A 27,330-nucleotide genomic window follows, 5' to 3' on the forward strand; every position below is an offset into this window, starting at 1 on the left:
CCCTATGACAACCAGGGTGAGTAATCACAGTCACCCTGGCTATTCAGTAAGGGGTGGGGGTGGTTAAACCCATTCAGTTCAACAGAATAAGTCAGTTCTATTGTACTCAACCACATGTCTGAACCATCCCTGTTTGTTTTATTGTAAAGACATTTTTAGGATTTTTTTTTTCCCTTCCCACAACATACATTTCAGCTTTTTTTTTTTTTTTTTTTTTGCTGTAAATGAGTCTCTCTTACACAAAAGACACAAGAGCTAGGTTCTCACAAACAATTTTTTTTTATTTAAAAGACATACAGCTCCTTGAAAACAAACCAAGATGCTCCATTAAAAAAAGAAAGAAAAAAAGACTTTAAGCTCCCTTAAGGGCCAGAGACCTTTTAACAGAAATATAAATAGTCACAAAGCCCTTTTCAATAGATTTTTTTTTTTAAATTTACAGCTACCAAGTTTTATATCGCATGTTTGGCACCTCACCATTTTCTAACTTAATCCTTTTAGATTTCTTACAAATAGCCTTTTTCTTAAGCAGGGTTCTGTAACTTTTTGTGCGGACCAGACGGTCAATATAACGCTCCAAGCAGGCATCTTCCGGTTTGGTCATTTTCTTTAAAACATGGTCAGGGTCTCCACTGAATTGCACAGCATTTATCAAGGTAACCCCTTGTGCTAAATGTTCTTGGGTTAGGCACAGACATTGCATAGCATAACCTATGGCAATCACAGTGTTTAATAAGCTTTCCAAACACAGCTCAGCACACAGGCCCCGGAGCTTGCAGTTTATATCCACTGAAGTCCAAGTCACACAGTCATGGTGACGCTGGCCTGGTGCATCTATGACACAGCCCTCACAATCTTCAAAAAGCTTTTCCCTAAGACAGTGATTAAGAACAGAATAAACAGCAACACGTACAATAGTCCGCATGACTTTGTTACGCTCACGACGTGGCACTGGCTCAGTCAGTTCCATGCCAAGCCTCCTCCTAAACTCCTCATAGCCGTCATCCTCGGAGTCCTCTTCAACATTTTGTATCGGCGTGGAGCAAAAACAAGGTGGGCCCGGTTCATCTTCGCTGCTTGGTGCAACGCTGTCCAGAGTCTCCGGGTCCTCTAGAAAGGCATCATCGAGCTGTTGAGAGATTTTTTTTCAAAAAAGAAACAGCGTAAGCACACCACTGCTTGGTTTTTGATTTACACAATCCCTGGTTCCTAGTCCCGTTACAACCCCACCCCGACCGTCACATCTTAAGCAGTCATTTACCTGAGCGTTCATCTTGTCCACTAGTGACTTCCCCGAGCTGCGATCACCTTCCTCCTCCCGGGGGGTGGACAACAAGAGGCCATCACGCTCATCGCGGGGCCCCACAAGCGGCTGGGTTTCAGGGTCCGGGGTATCCATCAATGGCTGGGCCAAAGGGCTCCCCTCAATCGCCCCCTCCTCCTCCTCGGAACTCTCACTGATGTAGCGCTTTCTCCGAGGTTTGTTGAAGGCCCTCGGGGCTAAAACAAAGTCCAAAGTTCTCACGGGGGTGGTGAAGGAGTCCATGTTTCCACGATTTCTAAAACACGCGCTCTTGGTAAAAGACAGCCTCTTCTGCCCGACGCTGGGCCTTATGGGGTGATGGTGCTGCGCTCTGATTGGCAGAGGGGTCATACGCCCCTCTTCTGGGCGGTTCACCCCATCCCAGAACCTGCCCTATTTTGGTCAAATCTGCTCTCGGGCCGGCCTGATTGGTAGAGGTTGGTGGGAGGAGTTGTTAGAGGGGTCACACGAATCATTTCCGGGCGGGTCACCCCGCCCCCGGAACTCATCGTAATTGGTCAAATCTCCTCTTGGTCCTATCGGAACAAAACCCCTCCTGATTGGTAGCGGGGTGGGGGGAGGAGTTGTTAGAGGGGTCACAAGACCCACTTCCAGAGAGGACACCCCCACCCCGGAACTCGCCCTGATTGGTCAAAGCTCCTCTCTGGGCGGTCCTACAGGGGCGAAACTCATCCTGATTGGTGGGGGGGAGGAGTTGTTAGAGGGGTCACAAGACCCACTTCCGGAGAGGACACCCCGCCCCGGAACTCGCCCTGATTGGTCAAAGCTCCTCTTGGGGGGGAAGTCCTACAGGGGCGAAACCCATCCTGATTGGTAGAGGGCAGTGGGAGGAGTTGTTAGAGGGGTCACATGACATACCTTGCTTCCGGTCACGTGGCAGCCTTGACCCTGGAAGTAATACCCCACGGGGCGGGACTTCCGGGGGGGGGGGGGGAGAGGTCAAGGGGTGGGGTTAAGGGGTCAAGGGGTGGGTTGGGCATCACATGACACACCTTGCTTCCGGTCATGTGGCAGCCTTGACCCCGGAAGTAATACCCCATGGGGGCGGGACTTCCGGTGGGCGGGGCTAAGGGGTCAAGGGGCGGGGCTAAGGGGTCAAGGGGCGGGGCTAAGGGGTCAAGGGGCGGGGCTAGGGTTTGATTGATGGTAGGGCCCTTATACTACTCCTCTCTACCCTACTCTTCTTTGCCTGGTAGCCTCCAAAGAAAGTACCCTGACATCAGTCCACTCCTTCCTTTCCTGAATAGATATTTCTGGGAGCTGTAGGTTGGCCAGTCTGTCAGCTACTGCCTGGAATAACTAGTTGTGCACATGGTTATCTTCCATTCTACAGCTTTTGAGCAGGTTTTCCTTTAGGGCGGGGGTTCTCCACCTTTTTCTTTCTGAGCCTCCCCCCCGCCCTCCCCCGCAACATGCTGTAAAAATTCCATGGCCCGTCTGTACCACAACAACTGTTTTTCTGCATATAAAAGCATTAGTGGGTAGCAAGCAGGGCAATTGCCCAGGGCTCCATGCCACAGGGGGCCTTCTGAAGCTAAGTTGTTCAGGCTTCAGCTTCAGCCCCGGGTGGCAGGGATTGGAGCCCTGGGCTTCAGCCCCAGGTGGTGAGGCCTTCGACTTGTGCCCTGGGCCCCAGCAAGTCTAATGCCGACCCTGCTTGGAGGACCCCCTGAAACCTGCTTGCGGCCCCCCCAGTGGGCCCCAGACTCCTGGTTGAGAACCACTGCTTTAGGGAAGAGACAGCTAGAGGAGTCCAATTACCAGGGGGGAATGCAGTAGTGTTTGTTATTTGGGCTCCAACTCCTTCTTTCTTGATTAGAGAAATACCATCTATCTTACATAATACAGCTTACTTGGAAATTTGATCTATCACATGATTTCTTAGTTCACCATATTCATTTGTTTTCCCTTGTATCTCCCCCCATGTTGCAGTCCATCTTTTCCTGTGTTTGCTCTATTTTACCCATTAAAAGTTCACTCTTCAGCATTTTCTCTGGCAACCTCTTGTCATCCACAAGGAGAATGTGTCCAGTCCTGCAGAGCCTGGCTTTCCAAAGTATTGTTTGTCCTATTTGGCTAAACTCATCTTGTCACCACAAATATATAATAGCTTGAAGGTGCTCTTGATTATTTATTTTCAGCCCTTTGTGGTGCCAACAATACCTTGGCTATAATTAATAAATGTAATATATGCTGCAGCTACACTGGCAAATTTAGGACACATAACTCACCATTATTGCACCTCCATTAGTGATGTCAATAGTGAGACTGTAGTGTAGACAAGCCTTGTGCACTTTTACCATCAGGTTATCTAACCCATCTCTGAGCAGAATTAGATGACACTCTGATAAAAATGCCTGTGTTTACCCTACAGTCTTTGCTATTGCTGTCACTGGTGGAGATGTAGAAATGGTAAATTGCAAGAATTGCTGGTCAAAATCTTGTTTTTTCACAATTTGTAAAGATAATGATCAGTTTACATTTCATTCAAAACATTTCACTCTTATTTTTCAACAAAAACACTTCAACATATTTTGTTTCATTTTGAAAGTGTGTAGCATTTCAAAAATTTTTAATTTAATTTTTGAGGGATTCCCCCTTTCTGTCACTTTTTTACTTTTTTCCCAAAACTAAACATACCTGGATTTTTAACCTTTCCTCATAGGTCAGGTCTTCTAAAACTTTTATTGCTTTTTTTGCTCTTTGTTAAATGTGATCACAAGGTAATGTGAAGGGTAATGTTTCTGTGAACATTTTATATATAATATGGCTAGTTATGTGGTTACCATATAAGTTAAGTAAGAAAATAGGAACTGAAATGACATTTGTGCTTTGTATCTTTATATTTAATTTACTCTAATTTTATAACGTGACTTAGAAATACAGTGGAATTCTGTACAGAGAGGGATTTGGAGCGATTCCCTCCCCTTCTGATAAATATATCCAAATAACGTCTCTATGCAAGTCATGAAACTGGAAGCTCCTCAAATTGAACATTTCATAAAAGTAAAACCTCCATCTCTCATGAACAGAGTCCTTTGTGCAGATATTTTAATGCCTAGATTGGTCAGTTAAATTGCAGTAGGCTCAATGCTGCAGTCCTAACTCGCTCTGAGTAATACTTATGAAAGTACTAGTCCTATTGAAGTCAATGATACAACTTTGTATGTGCTTCTCAGTGTGACTGAGGGTTACAGAATTGAGCCCAGTATTGTTAGCTTTAATAAGCACTCCTGCAAACTGTTACATTTTGTTCAATCTCAAACACAATCCCCCAAATGTCACCTCCACCATCAATAAATCCTATAAAGTTCTTCACTCAGCCATTCCCAGGTATTTCCTAGCAATTCGCTAAGTGACAAAACATTTCCCAAGGTTCTTTATGCTGCATTTGGGAAACCTATCCCTCTTGCTGTCTTCCTTCCTTCAACCTCAGAACAACTCCATCTTCTGGCTGCCCATGGGTGACTCTTGGCTATCATGGTACATCCCACCAAGGGTTTGAGAGAGCCCCTGCCTCAGGCCTTTAGAATGACAGAGACAAGATTCCATTTTGCATGAATGAGAAGAAAAGGTTTATTAGACATTTGCAGAGTTCAGTGCGGCACTCAAAGACAGGTGAAGGAGAATGCAAGACACTGAGAAGGGAAAGAATGCACAAACTGAGCTGAGTATTCCCCACGGCCCAGTCACATACAGCAACTGGATCATTCAGTGAATCTCTTTCTTTATTGTTTCTGAGCAGCTCCAGCCTTGGGACCAGGATCCATAGAGTGCTCTGTACTATTAGCGGGTGGAAAGCTGAACCTGCTCACGGGAAGAGACCACCTTTCCATCTTGGACCTCCTCAACAATCGTGCGGACTTGACGACTGGATGAGATTACTTCAAAGAAGAAGAGAGAAAAACAGTTATTTGGAGCATAGAGAAGATATTATGTATGTTCCCTAGGCATCTTGAATATACTGTTTCAAACAATCCTTCATTGGCTGAGAGGAGAAAGGAAAAAATGTGATTCCAGCAGGTAACTTGTATCAATCACCTAAACAAGTAAAGAGAAAGCAAAATCTCAACCTGGATTCATAGAAAAGTTCACCATGATTTGCAGACCTTTCAAGTGAAGATTGAGTTATTCTCAGCGGTTTGAGCATTGGCCTGCTAAACCCAGGGTTGTGAGTTCAATCCTTGAGGGGGCCATTTGGGGATCTGGGGGAGAAATTGGGGCTTGGTCCTGCTTTGAGCAGAGGGTTGGACTAGATGACCTCCTGAGGTCCCTTCCAACCCTGATATTCTATGATATGATATAATTTTGATCTCATATTTGAGTCAGTACCTCCATCTCCAGATTCCAGTGATGGATTTTCACACTTGATCCCAACTAATCAAAATTAGGTGACCATTTGAAGGTTTAGGTATTTGATTTTTCAGATTTCTCCAAACACGGAATTCAAAATAATTCAGGACAAGATTGAATTCATGTAAACATTATCTGCTGCTCCTGAGCCAACCTCCCTTTTCTTCATGAACCCAAAGCAATGGGTTTCATACAGCTCTACCTGACAACTCAGTTATACGGTCCCTTTACCCCATGTCTTTTCTGCTTCTAAGGGCAATGGTCATTTGGGGATTTTCTATTCCTGTCCCCTTCATCCATTCTCCACAGACTAAATACTTTGTTAGTAATCAGATTGTACAATTTGTTAACTGATTAGCTTTGTACTCTGCAAAGCCGCCTGTTACAGATGTGAATGAGTTACACTTCAGATAAGGTACATCCTTACCATCTCTCCCAGACTGCGAGGACAGAGCTGCCGAGTACTGGGAAGCAATGCTACAAGGGGAAAAATAATAAGGGCAAATTAGAAACATGAACACGTCTTCGGGATCCCACGGTCTATATTCAATGGTGGAGGAGAGGCAGCGAGGTCACTGATGATAAAAAATTGTAGACCCCAAAAATGTGAATTAATTATTTAGAATGACACCTGGCAATATTCGTTCTGACTTGACCTTGCTTTTCACTTTCTGCAACAGCCTGAGTCTCCCTGAAATTGTCCAGTATTATAACCCTAGGAGGAAACCCTTTCAAAAAGATCAAAGCATCTCACATCACTTTATAGATCTGTCAAATAACTCTCTCAGCCCTCCTATGAGGCACAACAATAATGTTATTTACACCCTTTTACGGATGGGAAAGCTAAGGGCTAGAGAACTCTATTAACTATTAAGCTTGCTCAATGAGTTAGCACTACAGCCCAGAAAAAAAACCAGTTCTTCTAATTCCCAGTCCCATGCTCTAACCACAGTACTGCAAAGGGAGCACTCCATAGTTCAGAGAATGAATACCTCCCAGAACAGGGTTCTCACTGAGGATGGTAACGTGGGATAAGCCATTGAGCCATCATTTGGCCTTCATATTGATGGATCTTGACTATTTATTTCAAAATGAGCCTTTAGGAATACAGGTTATTCAGCTGTTTAGCTGTGTCATTATTAGCCAGCTCTGCCCCATGGCACTCTATCTCATCGACTCCCTTTACGTACTGGGTATCCTCGCCCTCCAGCAGGCGGCGGTACGTGGCAATCTCTTGCTCCAGGCGCGTCTTGACGTCCACGAGAATCTTGTACTCATGATTCTGGCGCTCCATGTCGCATCGGAGCTCGGCCAGCTGCTCCTCCACGCTAGTGATCAGGACCTGGAGCTGTGCCAACTGGGCGCCATAGCGGCCTTCTGTTTCTGCCAAGGTGCCTTCCAGAGCAGCTTTCTGGGAATGGAGAGTAGAGGGAAAAGAATTCAGTGAGGGGCTCACTCATCTCTGTGCCTGCCCTTGTGTGTGTCTCCCTGGGAAGCCAGTGGCACGTACCATGCTGAGCTGGGACTGCAGCTCTATCTCCAAGCCCTGGACGGTGCGTCTTAGTTCCGTGATCTCCGACTTGCCGCTCTGCAACTGTTCCGTGTTCATGGCTACTTCTCGGTTAAGCTCTTCCGTCTGCAACAAGGGGAAACAATCTAGTTACTGCACGAATGATGTGTGTAAAGCTCTGCCCCCACCCATGAGTGTCAGGAAAGTGCTTCTCTTCATTCAGGCATTGCGCACCTTGGTGAAGAACCACTGCTCGGCCTCTTTACGGTTCTTCTCTGCCAAGCTCTCATACTGCTCTCTCATGTCAGCCAGGATCTTGGTCAGGTCAACCCCAGGAGCGGCGTCCATCTCCACAGTGATCTCTCCACCCAGCTGGCTCCGTAGTACATTCATTTCCTGTGACAAGAGAGACACGCTATGTTCATCTGCATCTTAACTATACAGACCCACTGCAGTGCATCTGAGGAGGTTTTCCCACTTGCACCCTGCATAGAGACCTAACAAAAATCCTGTGGGGGTTTCAATTGTTTCTGTTTGGCTAATAAAATCCCAAGCATCAGGTGGCTTTGCAACCTAGCAACCAAATTAAGGCTCTGTTCCTATAACCAATGCCTTGGCTCCAGTAGAAACTACCTGAATCGTAAGCAGTGGATGTAATTTACCTGGTACCTACAGAACATATGTTCAGCGTCTATTATTCTTTACCTGCCCATATACCTGCCCATATCCCTTCCCAACAACTGCAAATCTCAGAACTGTTCCTACTGATTGGCCTGTGTGGATTCCATTGTGCATTAGCTACAATGTATAGGTCCCTCTTTTGTGCCTTGTTTCGTCCTCACCTCCTCATGGTTTTTCTTGAGGTAAGCCAGCTCCTCCTTCAGGTTTTCAATCTGCATCTCCAGGTCAGCTCTGGCCAGGGTCAGCTCATCCAGGACTCTACGCAGGCCGTTGATGTCAGCCTCAACACTCATGCGCAGGGCCAGCTCTGTCTCAAACCTTCAAGTGTTAAAAAAGGTCAAAAACTCAGGCACATCCAGCTGATACCGATTTGTCACTCCCTTTTCCTCCCCAAGTTTCATATATTTTTTAATGGCATTTTTGCTAACAGAGTTTTCTTCAGTGTTTCCAAGGTTTCTTCCAAATTCATGGAAGCTAAAATGAAGGTCACCGTTGACAAAGGCTCCCCCGTTCCCTTTTCCAGTCACCACATAACATAGGAACATGGGAAGCATCTTCAAATGCAATAAACAACAGAGATCCTCAAGCAGAATGGCTTTTTTACACATTTCCCTTCTCATCAGAGCTCCAAGGAGCCCTGGACTTACTTGGTTCTGAAGTCATCGGCTGCCAGTCTGGCATTGTCAATCTGTAAGACAATGTTGGCATTGTCGATAGTGGCAGCAAGGATCTGGGGAAAAGAAAAGAGGGGATAAGAGGGAGTGGAAAAGAAGTTTCAAAAATTGAATATTGCTGATTAATTGAGGGATGCAAAGAGAAATTAATGTTTAGGAGAAGGGCCAGGAGCAGCACTGACTTTCCACTCCTATATGGTAGAATCTGCATAACTGTGGAGATATGAGACAAGCTGGTATGGACCAAATTCTTATTTGTACTAAGGGCCCTTTGCACTGCTCTAGTCATGTAAACGGGCCCCAAAGTGTGTGCAAATATAATTTACACCCACTTTAAGGCCTCTTTACATGGCCAGCATGGTATAAAATGAGCTTAGTGTAAATGAGAATCAGGCTTCCTATATCTGTCTCTCTAGATACTTATTTTGTACATATCTCTGTATCATCTGCATGCCTATAAGACTGAGTATTCATTTTGGGAACTGAGAAGTGCTCACTTGAAAGAAAGGTAGAGAGCAAGCATTATCTCATCCCATATAAAGAAAAGGAGGATTGTGGCACCTTAGAGACTAACAAATTTATTTGAGCATAAGCTTTCGTGAGCTACAGCTCACGAAAGCTTATGCTCAAATAAATTTGTTAGTCTCTAAGGTGCCACAAGTCCTCCTTTTCTTCTTGCGGATACAGACTAACACAGATGCTACTCTGAAACCTGTCATCCCATATAGTTTCTCCAACTTCAAATATTTTAGCTGGATTTTAAAAAGAGCTGGATAATTTAAAGACTAATGTTTGCAGCTACATGCTAAGGTAAGGTTGCTCAGATCTCATGCTTCATGAGATATGACAGTAACTTACAGAGGTCAGGAAAGATTTTCCCCCCACCTACAGCGTTGTGTGTATTATGGAGGGGGCAGGCTTGCCTTCCTCTGAATCATCAGATATTGGTCATACAGGAAGCAGCATATGAGACTCGATTGACCACTGATCAGATCTAATATGATAAAGCCTGTAGCAAATGGTTAGGCTGTTGGTGTGCCGAGACCACTGCATGTCATGCCAACCTATATTCTCATTGTTTCCTTGTAATCCCCCATTGGTCTGTCTGTATCCACCTGTTATCGCTTGTCTTATACTTAGATTGTATGCTCTCTGGGGCAGGAACTCTGTTTACGTTCTGTTTGTACAGCGCCTATGTACAATGGGGTCACGGTCAATGGCTGAGCAGGGAGTCGAACCATTAAAAATTTGGGTTCAGTTTCAGTTCAGGTTCATCAATACTTTGTAACTGTTCGGTTCAGACACTAACTTCGAATGATGGATCAGTAACCAATTCAACCACTTGAACATGGTTGAACCAGTTCAAATACATTTCCTGCAGATTAATGTCACACACTCTTATGCTTGCTCTGTAACTCCTAGCAAAAGAGAACAATGATTAAAATATTTTACAGTGAAAGAAATATTTAACAAATTATTTGCATGCACTAGTACAACATCCTCCAGAACTCTGTCCATCATATTTGATCACTGAGGTGACAAAATGAAATTCAGTCCAGAAAATGCTCTTTCTACGCTGACTTCTGTAGCAGGAAGGAACATGCACTCAGCAATAAGCAGAAGGAGACGGAGAGGGGAGGGAGGTGTTCTGGGAGTTGTAGTTTCCTTCCACTTACTCCTCTCGTGTCATCTCCTGCAATGGCTTCCTGGGAAGTGTGGTCCCTGCCTCTCTCTCTCTAAGGTGGGAACAGAGAGAGACCCTTCCTCAGCACCCCCAAAAGACCATCTCTCAGCACCTGATTTCTGAACCTGTTATTCTGAAGCAGTTACTCGTTCGGGGGGTTTGGGATTCCGTTCGGGTTCAATGCAACGGAGAGGTTTTCAGTTCTGGTTCATTTAAAAAACCTCTCTGAAACAGTTTTCAGGTTCGGCATGGGTTTGACTCTCTGTGGCTAAGGCTCCTAGGCACAACAAGAATACAAATAATAAGTAATAATAATAATTGATTCTCTTGCTCCAGGACTTTCATTGCTGTCAGTCACACTCTCGTGCATGAGGAAGGGGCAGAAGCGGAGGGGAATTCTCTGAGCAGAAAATCTCACTGTGCCTGAGTGCCCTTTAATAACTTATCCCGACGCTCCAGGGAGAGGAAAACCAAACCTGGGATTCTAAGTAAGGCTAGCAAAGTGGAGCCAAAATGAAGAAAAGAAAATAGCATGGGAGTATTATTAGCTCGAAGTCTGATTCACCTGCCTCATTGAGAGTCTCAGTTTCTGCACCCCGATACTTTGCTGACATTCACTGCTGATGCTTTGTAAGGAGAAGATAGTGACAACGAGACAAATGTTTCATTTACTGCATCCTTACTCAGGAGACACTCCCAATGACTCCCAGTGACTCTGTGTTCAATCAGCTTTGACTGAGTAAGGATGTCACAATCTAGCCTACTGAAAGGAATATAAAATAAAATGAAAGCAAACAACACATGTGACCAGTGAGTGGCGTGAACGTTGGTGCTGCAGCGAGGGCATCCCTCGGGCCTTTTCATGAAGCCTTACTGTGCAAATACTGAGACACAAAAATGAATTAGAATGAAGACGCCAGGACTGGTTCTGCTCTCACTGACTTGAGTCAAGTTACTCCTGACCTACACTGGTGTAAGAGATCAAAATCAGGCCGAAATTATTCTGAATCCTCCTGGTTTTGAGCATATGGAAAATGTTAGATCTTGTGTCAGCCATTCCGGAATTGCAAAGGTCCCACATCCTTGTTATCATTTGATTTGGTCTCTTTTTTAACTGCTAAATTCAGCCTAGTAACAGGCTAGAAGTGATTATTATAATCATTATGCCCATCTTAGCATCTGTATGTTCACAAAGTGTCCTGCAATAGGTGAACGGTGCCAAACAGATAACACGTCCCTGCCCTGAGAGCTCACAGCCTTCTGATGAGCTAAACATCTGGCAGAAGAAGCACATACCTGGAGCATAAGTAATATCCGGTACTTAGCCTACCAGCATTATTGCTGCTGCAGCCCGCTGCCTTCTAATGTTGCTGCAGCACCCAAGACATAACAGCTAATGAACATGAACCAGTAGGCTTCTGCTGCTACTTTCCTGCCCCGAAGTCTGTTTCCCTATTAGAAACCATTTGATAGGAAATGCAGTTTTGCTCCTTCTGAAGGAATATCAGTAAATCACGGGTGAGTGGAAGGGGATGTCTTCGTCAAAGTGCTGCTGCGGCACCAGCACTGGGAGAGAGCTCTCCCACTGCTATAAAAAACCACCTCCACGAGGGGCGCAGCTCCCGGCGCTGTGCACTGTCTACACTGGCGCTTCACAGCGCTGAAACTTGCAGCGCTCAGGGAGGTGTTTTTTTCATACCCCTGAGTGAGAAAGTTGCAGCGCTGTAAAGTGCCAGTGTAGACAAGGCCTAAATTGCTAAATCTCCTTCATTTGTGTCTGGGCACAGGATTTCTATGAAGCCCTTATTATACCTGTTGCCTGTAATCAGTTAATCCCTCTGTATTCAGATTTTAGATACAAGACAATCTGTAATAAAGAAAATCAGACGAGACATCAGACTTTTTTTAATAATAGTGTCATACCTTGCTCCTCAGGTCTTCAATTGTCCTGTAATATGGGCTGTAGTCACGGTCAGGACCGGGTCCCTGCTTCTTATACCACTCCTTGATCTTAATCTCCAGATCGGTATTGGCCTCCTCCAGAGCACGCACCTTGTCCAGGTAGGTAGCCAGGCGGTCGTTCAGGTTCTGCATTGTTTCCTTCTCACCCGCAGGGAGAATGCCATCACCACCTCCAAAGCCACCTCCCAGGCCACTCCCAAAGCCACCCCCAAGGCCACCACCAAGGCCACCTGCAAGGCCACCACCAAACCCACCACCAAGGCCACCTCCAAGGCCACCTGCAAGGCCACCTCCAAGGCCACCCCCATAGCCACCTCCAATGCTAGTACTGTAGCCCCCCCCATAGCCACCACCCAGGCTACTTCCTACTCCAGAGACATACCTAGAAGAGGAGACAGAAAAGCCACCCGATCCCCCATGGATACTTGGGGCTCTGTAGGGACCTCCAAGATGCACTGAGGAAACCCGTGAGGAGCCACCTCCTAATCCACCTAACCCACCTATCCCCTTTAGGGATGTAGATGAGGAATATTGCCTGACGCTGGTGGTCATGGTGAAAGGTGGTTGAGGATCTAACGCCCAAGAGTCACCCAGCTCAGTTGTGAAAGAAGGAGAGTGCTGCTAGCTTCCCTGACTCCAAGCAACTTTTATACCCACAACAGGGGGCGTTGCCACTGCTAGGTCCTTTTTTCTCTCACATTCCGCAGGGTTTTCATCACCCTTGAAGTCTGAGCCAACTTCCAGAATCACCATTTTTCTCCTTGATCTGTTCATGCTTTTGTCACATTCCACTAGAAACACTTTACCTCACGAGGAGTGATTTTATGTTTCCTCTTGTTTCCAAATGTATAGTCAGGTCTGATTCAAAGTGGGAGGCTCATTGCTCCAGGCTACATTTTTACATTGTTTTACACTGTTGAATATGAGACAGAGCTATTCAGACTCCTCCAGTGCATTTCTGTGAAGTAAATCTTTCTTTCTTTCTTTCTTTCTTTCTTGGGTGTTACAGGGTACTACCATTCCTAGTAATTACTGTGTGCTTAGTAAAGCTGTTGTGATAGTTGTTGTTTTAAGGAAGAACCTTAAATAAAACCTTTAACACAGCATTTCTCAAAAGCGGCCACCATGGCCACCAGAGGCTTTTCTTGCAGCCACAGCCTCCTGGGTTGTGATTTGGGGGTTGGGGGGGCAAAGAAGTGGCCCCTCCTCTGGGGCTGCCAGAAGGGGTTGGGCCTTGCCCCCTTTTGGAGCCACAAACACCGGGGGAGCAGACAGCCGGTGTGAGTTCCCCACCTTCCCAAGGTAGTGGGGCTCAGGCTTCTGGCTTCAGCCCTCGTGTGACAAGTGGCAGGCTCCGGCCGTGTGGCAGCAGGCTTTTGCCACGGGCTCTGACCACGAGGCTTTGGGTTCCGGGCTTTGGCTACTCAGCAGTGGGCTCCAGCCCTCGGCTGCACCACTCCATCCCCAGTCTTACCACACCACTCATCACCCCTGCTGCCTCCCTATCCACCTCCCCATCCAACTCTTAATTTGTTCCCCGACTTGCCAAGGCTGAGTAGGTCTGCTGTGAAAAGTGATATTTGTATATTTGTTAATATCACTTTTCACTGCCTCTATGCTAGCTAACAAGTCTGCTGCTATGAAAAGTGATATTAACAAACATACAAATATCATTTTTCATAGAAGCAGACTTACTAGCTAGCAAGTCTAAAAAATGCAGCCAAAAAAGCAAAAGAAACAACAACAAAAGATAAGAACATGCAAAGCACCTGATTTGTGTTTCTATTCTATTTAGTTCCAGTAAAGAATAGAGACAACTGTACGTTATTTTTATTATTGAGTCTGCAAAAAACCCCTACCTAAATAAATTACTATGATTTGGACATATACATGTGCATATTTATTTGTTTTTCCTAAAGTTCATTAAGTATTTTAGGAAAAATTGTCTGAGTGGCCACCAGCAAGAGTTGGTGGTTGCACTCTGAGGCCACCAAATTGTTGTTAGAACACCTGCTGTAACATGTGTCTTTAATTTTGTGAGTATGGTGTTGGTGAAAGATGCATGGCAGACAGCACTGAACCCAAGTCTTCTCTGTATCCACAGAACAGACACAATTGGCAGCAAACGTGCAGGCTTCCTCCACAACACTCCCCGCCAATGTACCTTCACCTCATCTCGGAAGATCTCCTGTAGAGGTGAGAGGGGACTTCAGCCCCCTGGCCAATTCGATACTTGGCCTCTGTGCTGAGGCAGCCATTAAGGGGCCCACTTAGTGTTGGATGCAGTCATTGATTTTGTGATGTCAACATTTGCCACTAAGAACTAGACTGCGATCCCCCAAGTCATTTTTAAAAAGCCAGGGAATGGCTATTAGATGGAAGAACTTTAGAAATTATAGGTTTCAGAGTAGCAGCCGTGTTAGTCTGTATTCGCAAAAAGAAAAGGAGTACTTGTGGCACCTTAGAGACTAACCAATTTATTTGAGCATAAGCTTTCGTGAGCTACAGCTCACTTCATCGGATGCATTTAGAAATTATGGAGCTCTCCAAGAAAGAGGACAGTTCAGTGTAAAGAACGACCTGAATGGCCTGGGGACCGATTATTGGGTTTAAGAATTGGGGATTAAGAATAATGCTCAGAACAACACAGTTCTGTATCATTAATCTAATGAACAAGTTAATCAGATGTTATAAGAAATTTCCCTTGTGGCTCCCTGTCCTGAGCACACCCTCTGAGTGATATACACACCCAATGTAAACCCAACTGCTGAAGAGATGCTAACTGCCTGTGAAGAGCCAAGGGGCTCATAAAATTGCAGGGCTGAATAAGGTCAAGTTCTGTTGTCTCCATTCTCAATACTAAACTCCCTACCAGACTGAAAACCCTCAGGCACAGATCTAAGTGGCACTATTTAATAATGTTCCAGGGTGTGGAGAAAAGCATACTTCTTCACGTGTTGTACCATGTCAACCACTTTACTGTCTTCCTAGACAGGCCCTAACAATCCCCTTCCCCAAAGCTAGAAATTATTTTCTTTAGATCAACTGCCATGAAAGGGGAAAGAGCCTATGTCCCACAAGCAACAGATGTATATTTCTGAGCAGGCTTGGATTGCTCAGCTCCATCCAGGGTGGATTTTATTTAAATCACTAGTCAGGAAGACTCAATTTAATCATGGGTTTTCTACATAAAAGTGCATTCTTGTTGGTTGTTATAACCTTAGTACATATTCTTCACAACTCAAAGATAGATGTAGGTTTCATTTTTAGAAGGTACACACTATACATTTTTAAAGAGTGATTTATTTTGAAAACTTTTCAGATTAGTTTTACAGCTATATCAGAAAATGAATGATTGTTTGGTTATTTCGTTTACCAAAGGTAATTGAAGCAGATATTTATGAAGTCATTGGGAGGTGAACTATCTCCAGTTCAACAGGTTAATCATTAATAGTTGGAGGATTTTCTTGCTATGCTGTATTAGGAGGAGAACATCACCAGACAGACATTTAAATTGTTTTATTTAACTAAAACAACAACATTAAGTATTCTGGATTTTTCTCTTCAACAGCAAACATATAATATTTTAACAAAACAAGCATATGTCCCTCGCTTCTCACATTTATCTCCAGACTTCTCCTCGTCCAGATCTATTCCACCCCCAAGAATCTTCTATTCATTGAACTTTTTGAAACTTTGCACTTTTTGAGAGAGGTAAGGGATTGACTCTGTGTACACAAATTTGCAGAAGGACAATAGAGTTGCGGTCTGTTATTTCTCATCTCTATATATTATTTATTTATTTAAAAACATTTTTGCTGTTAACAAACATGTTACCTCTGGAGACACAAATCCACAGTCTGAGAACTGCAAAACTAAGCATCTCTGATGGTATCTTCTAGACTGAGCACTGAGTCCCATTGGGTAGATAGAAAGATTAACCTAAATAATCTATACAGAAGCCTGTGGAACCCCATAAAATTGGGTCCCTAATCCATGAACTATTGGAACTCATTTACAAAACTTTTCTTAAACATTACATGAATAATATTGTCTCATACTATAGAATTAGAATGTATAATCCCTATTCCATGATGAGATATCTTTGAGCTATAATGTATCTTAATTAAAACTATCTTTAGATAGGATTTTCCCTCAAAAAGCATTTTATCAAAAAAATCCAATTTAAATTAAAAAATCCAATTTTAAATTATTTTTTTAAAATCATTTATTTTTATCCACTCTGGCTCCATCCCACCCGGGCTGGAGCACTTTACAGGAAAGAGGATGGAACTGATGAGTGAGAATAGGGGTGGGATGTGTGTTTGGGATATTTCCTACTATTACATTACAGCTAATTCTAGACATATCAGAGAAAATAATGGCACAAAAGCTTTCATATGCTTATAATTTACTGAAGCAGCTTTGTACAAGCATCAGCTGAGATAGGAGGAGGTGAACCTGATGTTTCAAGAGATCCCTTCTGGCCGTAAAATCTATGACATCTATGGATACTCACATCCACAGGTACAACATGGGTACAAAGTGAGTGTCAGATCCTACCATTGCAACGTGGTGGCAGTTTACATTCACTTTGCCCAGGTGTAAATGACAACACAAGATGTGAGGCAAGGCCTGTAATTTTGAGGTCCAGATTCTCTCCCCCACTTGATGCCAGAAACATGAAAAGAGAAAAAGAACCAGAAACTTGCTGCATCATCCCAGCTGAATGTAGTGACAACATAGAAAGGTAAACCATGCAGAATGGTATAAGATCTAAATGACCGTAAGGCCTGATTTGCTTGGCAGTTGCAGAGAGCAAGGATCACATATGAAGCGATCCTACTAACCTTGTCACTGAAGTTTATAGTAATTCGCCCATCTGTATTTTAGCTAAGGAACACAAATCCAAAGAACATCAGAAACCTAGTAGAGGTATGGGGTTAATTGTATTATTAAACCAATGTGTGGTTTATAACCTATCTCTTTCATGCACGGATGATCCTGCAGTAGGCGAGTCTGCTGTTAGAACAGAGCCAGTGTGGCTGGATGCTTTGCTAATCCCCCTGCAGCACAGGAATAGGGGCTGTGTAAGGGCAGGCAGGGACCATGGTTCCCCCATCTGGATATCCGCAGCTCACACATGTTACTTTTGGAATATTATTACCTGGGCTGCAGCTGTGGCTAGTGTACAAGCAGCCTGAGAAAGAGGAACCCATAACCATCTCACTGGTGGCCCAGTAGACACACCAGAGAATCTGAACCTGAACTTCTCGAGTTATGTTTGAAATAATTTTAATTCTTTCTTCTAGTTCTTTAATTGTTTGATTTGTTCTTTCAACAAAAGTCTTATAGCATTGTGGGTGTACCTGGCATTTACGAGAGAAAAATACAAAGGCAAGTTTCCTGCTTTCCGTTGAAGAACTGAGCAGACAGCACTCCAAAGACACATGCTTTAGTGAGCTGTAGCTCACGAAAGCTTATGCTCAAATAAATTTGTTAGTCTCTAAGGTGCCACAAGTCCTCCTTTTCTTTATGCTTTAGAAGAGGAATCTCGTCCATTTGTTTTCCTCCTGTAAAATGCCAGGCACATCAATGATGCTATATAAATGCACAAATGCATTCAGTAACAGATGCTAATCTTACAGAGTAATTTTGCTGATCATAACCCTACATTCATGGCTCATGTTTATAATGTACCTGAATAGAGTCTGAGTGGAATGATGATGGGTCAAGTAAGTTCTGGGATTCTGAACCAGAGAGAGAACAGAAAGGCTCCTTTCCCCCTTTTCAGGGAGAACCAGAGCTCTCTCTAGCTATACCAGAACTTAGCCAGGTTAAATCAGAGCAAGGTCCCTAAAAACAGGGGCTTAAAATAGGAGGACCAGATTCTGCCAGCTTCACACATGTTCAGTAATAGCTTACTCAGAATCATCCTGTTGATGTCCAACAGCACTGCATATGGAGCCAGGTGCTACTCAAAGGGAGGAAGGGTGGCAGAACCTAGCCACGACTGAGGGTAGACGTACACTGCAATCAGGTTGTGTAATTGCAGCACATGCAGACACACCTGAGCTAGCTTGAACCTCACTAGCTCAGGCAGTGACGTACCAATGGCTGTGATGGACAAGCCTGCCTGAGGCCCTGGGTAATTACTTGGGTGGCAGCCCACGCAGCAGTCTGTGCCGCTGTGGCTTCATGGCTATGAAGGCTGGAGCTAGCTAAGTTAAAGCATCTCAGGTATGTCTACATGTGCTGCAGTTACACCCCTGATTGCGGTGCAGACGTACCCTGATAGCTGAAATTGTCTTCCAGGAACTATCGGTCCTGCCAGTCAAGATGGAGTGTATCAGTGTACCGCTGCATCAGGAATGGCCGGTAATGACAAATGGACACAGGATCAAACCCCAAACACAGCATGTAATAACCTTATCCTGAGCAGGTCACACACCCCCTGGCAGCTATCTGAGGGGTCCGCCTTTTTCTGACCCTTTGGAAACACCTGGACAGTTGCCAGGAAAGTCGCACTGAATGAAACTGAAATTGTATTACCGAGGACGAGGTCAGCCAATGGTACCATTAACACATGTGCAGCACAAGTTAATTTTACCGCCGAGTGTTGGGAGCTGTGTAACAGCCAGCGCTGGTAGAGAGGTGTGTGGCTGACAGGTGGAAGGGAGCTATTATGATGGTGTTTGTGAGTCATTTTCTTTCACTGTGCACCATGCACCTTGGCTCAGACTCAGGGAGCTGATGAAGCCCCATCTCTTACCTTCCTCTGTGGAACAGCCACTTGTGTCCCTGAGCAGGACTCTGAAACAACCAAATCGGGACAGTTCCTGAGAAGTCTGTCTCAGGTTTCAAATTTTGAGACCAATGCAACTTAGGGCAGAATATCTGACACTGTTTATACAGTTTAGTTGCAGAATTTCAGCCAGTTTGGATGTGATCAATAAAGCCACTAGTTCTTTGCCTTAATATTTAGTCCTGGTGTATTAATTCAAGTCACTCAGTGATCTAGCATACAGTGCCTTGTAATGACCATCTGAACAATTCCTTCTTCTAGCTGCCCACGAATGCTGATGGAAGCTCTAGCAAACAGCACCAATCTCCCCCTAGAGAGCCTGTGTCGTCAGTCCCCTAGAACAACCAAGACAAGACTCTAGTTTGCATGAATGAGAAGATAAGTTTTATTTGACATTTATGGGAAGAGCACAGGATAGCACTCAGACAAGGGTGAGGGAAACAGAGGCAGAATGAAAAGGGGAGGAACACACTAATGGAGCCCAGTCCTCCACAGCCTCGGTGACAGTATTACATCTACAGCACATGGACTGGAGTCTTCTTTCCTTTTCTGTGACAATCTGTATATTGATGTATCCAAGGTGCTCAGGACTGGGGCCTGTGGACTGGTGTGTAGTCTTAGCGGGGGGAATGATGGACCTGCTCACGGGAAGAAATCACCTTTCCATCTTGGACTTCCTCAACAATTGTACGGACTTGTCGGGTGGTCGTGGACACTACAAGGGAAAAAGAGATAGAAGAAACTATCAGCTGTCCTGAGGATCTGATCAGCCTTTGGAATTTTTATCCTAGCTAGTGTATCTGCAGAATTGAGTGTCATAAATGCATATCCTATTTTCCATTTTACACAAATACTTTTCTTAATAATATCTTCAATATTTCAAAGGAATCATTCCAGGTCATTCCAGTTTTGCACCCACTAATGAATGAGATCCTATGGAAAGAAGCTTGCTAAGGATGTGATGCAGAAATGTATGATCATTACTTCAGATAAGACAAATTCCTACCTTCTTTTGCTGCAGCGTACTGGGAGGCAATGCTACAATAGGAGAAAAAAGAAAGAAAATTAGAAATATAGACCCCAGAGGAGAGGGCTCAGTGAGATAACAAAGGTCCAGGCCTCTTATGGGGAGAAATAATTATTTTGACACAAGTCTGATTAATTTCATTATTATGTCGACTTGCAGGTCCCCAATGTCCTCTCCTTGAAATTGTCTAGAGTAAAGATTTGAGCAGAACATTTGATCTTGGAAGGATTTTCAGGATGTGAAGGGATTTAGACACATTATATTAGCCTCTCAGCCCTCCTGTGAGGTTGATTAGTGTTATTAGCTACTTTCCCAGGGTCATGCAGTCGCTGAAGAAGCCAGGAATAGACCCCAAAAGCCCTGAAAGCTAGAGTTTTCACATAGCTACTAGACAATGCTGCCTCTCCAAATGTTACATTACACTCCATAATTCAGACAATAAATACCTCCCAGGACAGGGTTCTCACTGAGGATGGTAATGGGATAAACCATTATGTGATAAACCATTGAACCATCACTTATGGGTCTTCTTCACAACTACCTAGGAATCTGGATTATTTATTTAAATGAGCATCTAGGGACACAGATTATTCAGCTGTTTAGCTATGTCATTATTAGCCAGCTCTGCCCCATGGCACTCTATCTCATCAACTCCCTTTACGTACTGGGTATCCTCGCCCTCCAGCAGGCGGCGGTACGTGGCAATCTCTTGCTCCAGGCGCGTCTTGACGTCCACGAGAATCTTGTACTCATGATTCTGGCGCTCCATGTCGCATCGGAGCTCGGCCAGCTGCTCCTCCACGCTAGTGATCAGGACCTGGAGCTGTGCCAACTGGGCGCCATAGCGGCCTTCTGTTTCTGCCAAGGTGCCTTCCAGAGCAGCTTTCTGGGAATGGAGAGTAGAGGGAAAAGAATTCAGTGAGGGGCTCACTCATCTCTGTGCCTGCCCTTGTGTGTGTCTCCCTGGGAAGCCAGTGGCACGTACCATGCTGAGCTGGGACTGCAGCTCTATCTCCAAGCCCTGGACGGTGCGTCTTAGATCCGTGATCTCCGACTTGCCGCTCTGCAACTGTTCCGTGTTCATGGCTACTTCTCGGTTCAGCTCTTCCGTCTGCAACAAGGGGAAACAATCTAGTTACTGCACGAATGATGTGTGTAAAGCTCTGCCCCCACCCATGAGTGTCAGGAAAGTGCTTCTCTTCATTCAGGCATTGCGCACCTTGGTGAAGAACCACTGCTCGGCCTCTTTACGGTTCTTCTCTGCCAAGCTCTCATACTGCTCTCTCATGTCAGCCAGGATCTTGGTCAGGTCAACCCCAGGAGCGGCGTCCATCTCCACAGTGATCTCTCCACCCAGCTGGCTCCGTAGTACATTCATTTCCTGTGACAAGAGAGACACGCTATGTTCATCTGCATCTTAACTATACAGACCCACTGCAGTGCATCTGAGGAGGTTTTCCCAATTTGTGGCTTTTTAGACAAGAGACCATCTCTTACTGTGTGTTTGTTCAGCACCTTGGAACTGTGACCCTAACTGTCAACAACAAGTAAAATAATAAAAATAATTTCCTAAGAAATCTCCATTTGGGGATTCAGTTGCCTGTGTCCAGAGACTAAATCCCAAACAACAGTTGGATCCGCAGCTTGGGGGGCAGGTTGCTGTAGATCCTGGCTTGGCCCCAATGGAAGCTACTGAAATGATAAGTGGTGCATGAGTCTGACCTGGGGCCTACAGAGGACATGTTGCTGTCCAGAATGAATTATTCCCCACTTCTTTATCCCCAAATGCCCTCCCAACAACCCTAATGCTTGGAAATAGCCCTGCTGATTGGCCTGATTTTCATTGTACCTTAGCTACAACTTATAAATCCCCTCCTTTGTGCTTGGTTTCGTCCTCACCTCTTCATGATTCTTCTTGAGATAAGCCAGCTCCTCCTTTAGGTTTTCGATCTGCATCTCCAGGTCAGCTCTGGCCAGGGTCAGCTCGTCCAGGACTCTACGCAGGCCGTTGATGTCAGCCTCAACACTCATGCGCAGGGCCTGCTCCGTCTCAAACCTTCAAGCACAAAAAGGGTGCTCACTACGGAGTTATACGTTCCATTCTATGCATCGGATGAAGTGGGCTGTAGCCCACAAAAGCTTATGCTCAAATAAATTTTTTAGTCTCTAAGGTGCCACAAGTTCTCCTGTTCTTTTTGTGGATACAGAATAACACGGCTGCTACTACGGAGTTGTCACCCCTTTTTTGTCCCCATGCTGCTGTCATCCTTTCAATTTTTTATAACTTTCTGTGCTGCATGGGTGGTTGGGTGCATGAGGGACACAGTGAGTGAGGTGCAGTGTCCAATGAGTGGAACAGCGCTGGTTGCTCAAGTCTCTGCTAAGACTAGTAACTTTACTTGACAGCTTTGGGGTATATTCTATATCCAGCCCTGAGGTGGGTGCTTCTGTTTAGATGTGTAACTCACCTCCATTAAATTACTGGTAGCACCATTGCCCCAGGCCTATGTGTTCTGAGTGATATATAAATTAGATCAAGTCCTACATGCAAACTAAATAAAATAAGATAGGTTCTACTGGAAGAAAGACATTTCCCAAGATTTTAGTCCCTATTTGCTTTGCAAAATACATATTTATTTTAAATGCCTTGTTTGCCAGTGATTTTTCCTCATTGTGTCAGTTGTCTCATTGGAAATGAATAGGAAGCTCCCTCTTAGAGAGGAACTCTCCCTCTTTTCCAGTCATGACACATATGAGGAAGCTTGACATGCACAAAAGGATCCCCATATGGATCTGACCCCCAGGGAGAGCATCACTTACTTGGTTCGGAAGTCATCAGCCGTCAGCCTAGCATTGTCGATCTGCAAGAGGAGGCTGGCATTGTCAACAGTGGCAGCAAGGATCTGGGGGAAAGAGAGCAAAAGAGCAAGTGGGAAAGAAGCCTCAAAAGCTCTTCATGTTGTTGGCTGATTGTGGGATCCAAGCAGGGGTAAATGTTAGGGATGGGCCAGGAGCAGCACTGAATTTCCTGTAGAGGGATTTACTGAGCTGTACCATGGAGAAATGCAACAGTGCTGAGTTAGACTGAGCCGTGTCTGCCTGTACTTTCCCGCTTATCCCTCAGGACGCATTGCAAAAGGCAGCATGATAATATCTGAGTATGTGCAAGGCCTGATAAGGGCACTCAGTCTCATGCTTCAGGGCATTTGCTGATCCCACATGGGTCAAGAAAGAACCAACCTTCTGTCCCTCCTCCCCGCCCCTCCCCCCCCCCCCCCCAATGTACTGCTATGTGCAATTGTCATAGCAGGAATATTGAAGAGGGAGGGGAGCCTAGCCATCCTCGGAAACATCAGGTATTGGTGACTGCCACAGGCAGTACGGGTGGACCCATAGTGTGCTCTTGTATGGCAAAGCCTGTGTCCATTTATTCTGTAATGGAGCTCATTCACACTAACTCACTCCTATGATGAGGATCGTTGCAGAAGCTGAACAAAGAGTAGTGAGCAGATGCTCATTATATCTGATTTTTGTGATACATACTCAGATACAGATAATCCATCCCCAGGGAATAATGTTTCTAGTTTGCTCCTGCCCCTGCATGGCTGAGGCTTTCTGCTTCTGCTTGCCTCCGATTCCGTTATGTTTACTAATGACAGTTTGTAAGTGATCAATAATGACAGTAGGAGAGGAAAAATCAATTCTGGGGCTTTCCTCTCAAGATGTGAAGCCAGGAAACCAAATCAGAATGGAGAAAAATTGCACCAAATGCTCGAGATTTTGAGATTATGGAAGAAGTCAGGCCTTGCATTGATCATTCCTGGAAGAAGGCTGTGGAATTTATCAGTCCTTCCACCTTTTCCTTTTTAACCTTCTGCACTCAGCTTAGTACTAACGAGCTAAAGCAATTGGGAGGAGATTGCAAATTCTTTGATTCTGTGCATATACAATAATACTAAGGCTATCCTGCTTTGCATTACCTATAGATTAGATTGTTTGTAGAGTATTCAAGCTGTGCCATATTATCAGCACAGGCCAGTGTAGATAAGACTCTGCTGTTGCTTTACTGCCTCTTATGTCTGTTTCATAGAGTCAAATCCTAAGAAATACACCGTTTGATCTTTCTGGAGGAATGTAATTAAAAAATTGAAGTTGATAAATTACTAAATCCCCTTCCTTGATATCTGGGACAGGTGACAACTGGGTTGCCTTTTATTGCCAGCTTTTAGTTACAGAATTATAATTCAGTGCCCCTGTGCCAGTTTAATGAAGAGTTTCAGACAAGACACATCAGACCTTTTTAACAATAGTGTCATACCTTGCTCCTCAGGTCTTCAATTGTCCTGTAATATGGGCTGTAGTCACGGTCAGGACCAGGTCCCTGCTTCTTATACCACTCCTTGATCTTAATCTCCAGATCGGTATTGGCCTCCTCCAGAGCACGCACCTTGTCCAGGTAGGTAGCCAGGCGGTCGTTCAGGTTCTGCATTGTTTCCTTCTCACCCGCAGGGAGAATGCCATCACCACCTCCAAAGCCACCTCCCAGGCCACCACCAAGGCCACCACCAAGGCCAATCCCACAGCTACCTCCAAGGCCACCCCCATAGCCACCTCCAAAGCTACTACTGTAGCCCCCCCCATAGCCACCACCCAGGCTACTTCCTACTCCAGAGACATACCTAGAAGAGGAGACAGAAAAGCCACCCGATCCCCCATGGATACTTGGGGCTCTGTAGGGACCTCCAAGATGCACTGAGGAAACCCGTGAGGAGCCACCTCCTAATCCACCTAACCCACCTATCCCCTTTAGGGATGTAGATGAGGAATATTGCCTGACGCTGGTGGTCATGGTGAAAGGTGGCTGAGGATCTAAAGCCCAAGAGAGTCACCCAGCTCAGTTGTGAAAGAAGGAGAGTGCTGCTAGCTTCCCTGACTCTGAGCAACTTTTATACCCACAACAGGGGGTGTTGCCTCTGCTAGGTCCTTTTTTCTCTCACATTCCGCAGGGTTTTCATCACCCTTAAAGTCTGAGCCAATTTACAGAGTCATCATTTTTCTCCTTGATGTGTTCATGCTTTTGTCACATTTCACTAGAAACTGTTTAGCTCACCCAGGGTGTCTTTATGTTTCCTTTTTGTTCCCAAAGAAAGGGTGAGGTGCGATTCAGGGAAACAGGCTCATTGCTCAAGGCCACGTTTTAACATACCTTTACACTGTTACGCAGGCGACCCAGAGACATTCAGACTCCACCCAGCAGTTTGTGAATCCATCTTAAATTAAATGAAAATATTTACAAATCTGTTTGCAAAAGGTGCTGATGTGAGAGGTCTGTGGGAACAAATCCTTTGGACTGGATCCCAAGCCCACTGAAGTCAATTGGAGGGCTTCCAATCAGGCCCTTTATCCATGGGACAGGTACAGACCAAGCAGCTTCTCTGAGCCCTGCAGGGCAAAAATCCTGTAGGCCCACAGACTGTTCCCACTGGTAATGTCTTTCTGTGTATTGATGTTGGCTAGGATCACGGAATGGGTTTGAAAAACGTCTAAGAATGCCAGTCCATTGCCCTGCTAAGGCAGAGTCTAGTCCCCTGTTAGAGAATGTACTGCAGGGGTTCTCAAACAGGGGGTCGGGACCCCTCAGGGGGTCGTGAGGTTATTACAGTGGGGGTCGCGAGCTGTCAGCGTCCACCCCAAACCCCTCTTTGCCTCCAGCATTTATAATGGCGTTAAATATATAAAAAAGTGTTTTTAATGTATAAGGGGGGGTCGCACTCAGAGGCTTGCTGTGTGAAAGGGGTCACCAGTACAAAAGTCTGAGAACCATTGATGTACTGCATATTAAATTGATACATTAGATTTTAGTTCCCAGGCCACATTGCATGCTGTTCCTTTGGGCGTGACCAGATTTTCTTTGTATTTCTGTATGAATTTGTATTTCAGCTCATTTGCAATCACAAGAGAATATTATCCAGGCAAATTTAGCAGGGGAACTGACGGGTATTTCAGAGTGTGTGATGGGTTAAGGGCAGTGTTTGCATTTGTACTGAGCACTGGACACTAACCAGTAAGCAGACAGTTTTGACAGAGCAGGGCAGGGCTGAAAGCCCATGTGCTGATGAAGCAAGAAAGCCATCTGAAAAGAGAGGAGCCACTCCTGTAATATGTTATTAAGGGATTGAGAATAGTGAGTATAATACCGGTGCTGGACAGCTATTGGTGTGAGGAAGCAGCAGGAAAACCAGGCCAGGATTAGCGGCACTGTTTCATTCTCTGCTTTGGTTTTACATTGCCAGGAGCCAGCTATCACTTGCAGTGTGCAGAAGCAAATTGCAAACCCAGCCCACTGGCCTGACGCTTCCAGAGGTAGCACTGATAGATAATGTGAAATGACGCCTTTTCCTCTGGGAGATGCTTATTGGCAGAGGCCATGCATGGGGAGGGCATACAGGGTCACGTTCAACCCAGCCTCCCCCCCCGGATTTGCTGCTTGGCTTTTACTGAGCATGCTCACACGGACTGAGCGTGCTCAGTAACATTGCTGAAGCCGGCCGCCCTCACTCTGCTCCCCCACTCTTTGCAGGTTGTCTCTACTTGTGGGGTAGCAAAAGAGGGTGACTTATGGGGATCGTCCTGGGATTCAGGAAGCAGTTTGTGGTGTATCTCTTCCATTCTGACATTTTTCATTAAAGTGGGGTCTTGGTTGTCCTTGTCTGAGTCCCAGTCCAGTGCTCTGTCTGCTAGGCTGCACTGCCTCAGCACTGATGTGCAATAGATTTTCGTTTCTGTGTGGGCAGACGACGTTTTCTCTAATTTCCAGATTCACTTGTTTCATTCTCCCTTTGTCCGGTGAGTTCTGACAAACATTTGTTCCTCCTCCTGGTCCTGTCCCCTTTGCCGTGGGTGTCCACTCCCTGCTGTTGTGTGCTGGAGATGTTGCCGTGATGGCATGCTCCCCATTCCAAAAGCCAGTGATTCCCCATTGGTCTGAAATTGCCAGTGGAAGCTGCTTATGAGATAGTCAATGTGCTCGTCGTTTTTGCTGATACAGACTAACACGGCTACCACTCTGAAACCTGTTCAATGTGCTGAAAGTGCCAGCCTCGCCCGTCCATAGCCCTGCATGGAAGCACTCTCGGAATTTGGCTGAAATTGCCATAAAACCAGCCAAATGTTGCTATGTCCCTTCACTAACAAAATCTCTGTTTTGGGTCTCTTCCTTGTACATAAGCTGCCGTGACATTTATCTTCATTTAACCTGTTACTGTATCTCAGCCAAGGAGGAGACCAACCAGTGGTCTGGAATGGGTGAC

General features: G+C 45.2%; 3 protein-coding genes across 3 annotated transcripts; all 3 read right to left on the minus strand.

The window, feature by feature from the left end:
* Positions 1-433: 433 nt before the first annotated feature.
* Positions 434-1,582, minus strand: LOC119564534. The gene is made up of 2 exons (XM_037887019.2): positions 1,262-1,582; positions 434-1,129 (listed from the first exon to the last, which is right to left on the minus strand). Exons 1-2 carry the CDS (start codon positions 1,544-1,546, stop codon positions 443-445), a joined length of 972 nt encoding a protein of 323 aa, XP_037742947.1. The 5' UTR covers positions 1,547-1,582; the 3' UTR covers positions 434-442.
* Positions 1,583-4,879: 3,297 nt separating this feature from the next.
* LOC102948178 (keratin, type I cytoskeletal 14) lies at positions 4,880-12,805 on the minus strand. Its single transcript, XM_027834972.3, has 8 exons — positions 12,150-12,805; positions 8,516-8,598; positions 8,030-8,186; positions 7,422-7,583; positions 7,188-7,313; positions 6,868-7,088; positions 6,105-6,154; positions 4,880-5,208 (listed from the first exon to the last, which is right to left on the minus strand). The coding sequence occupies exons 1-8, from the start codon at positions 12,738-12,740 to the stop codon at positions 5,111-5,113; spliced, it is 1,488 nt and encodes a 495-aa protein (XP_027690773.2). The 5' UTR covers positions 12,741-12,805; the 3' UTR covers positions 4,880-5,110.
* Positions 12,806-19,360: 6,555 nt separating this feature from the next.
* LOC102939186 (keratin, type I cytoskeletal 14) lies at positions 19,361-24,942 on the minus strand. Its single transcript, XM_007054758.4, has 8 exons — positions 24,339-24,942; positions 22,841-22,923; positions 21,920-22,076; positions 21,240-21,401; positions 21,006-21,131; positions 20,686-20,906; positions 20,000-20,031; positions 19,361-19,708 (listed from the first exon to the last, which is right to left on the minus strand). The coding sequence occupies exons 1-8, from the start codon at positions 24,867-24,869 to the stop codon at positions 19,611-19,613; spliced, it is 1,410 nt and encodes a 469-aa protein (XP_007054820.1). The 5' UTR covers positions 24,870-24,942; the 3' UTR covers positions 19,361-19,610.
* Positions 24,943-27,330: the final 2,388 nt, after the last annotated feature.

The sequence above is a fragment of the Chelonia mydas genome, chromosome 27 (genome assembly GCF_015237465.2).
Source record: "Chelonia mydas isolate rCheMyd1 chromosome 27, rCheMyd1.pri.v2, whole genome shotgun sequence".
NCBI classification, from domain to species: domain Eukaryota; kingdom Metazoa; phylum Chordata; order Testudines; family Cheloniidae; genus Chelonia; species Chelonia mydas.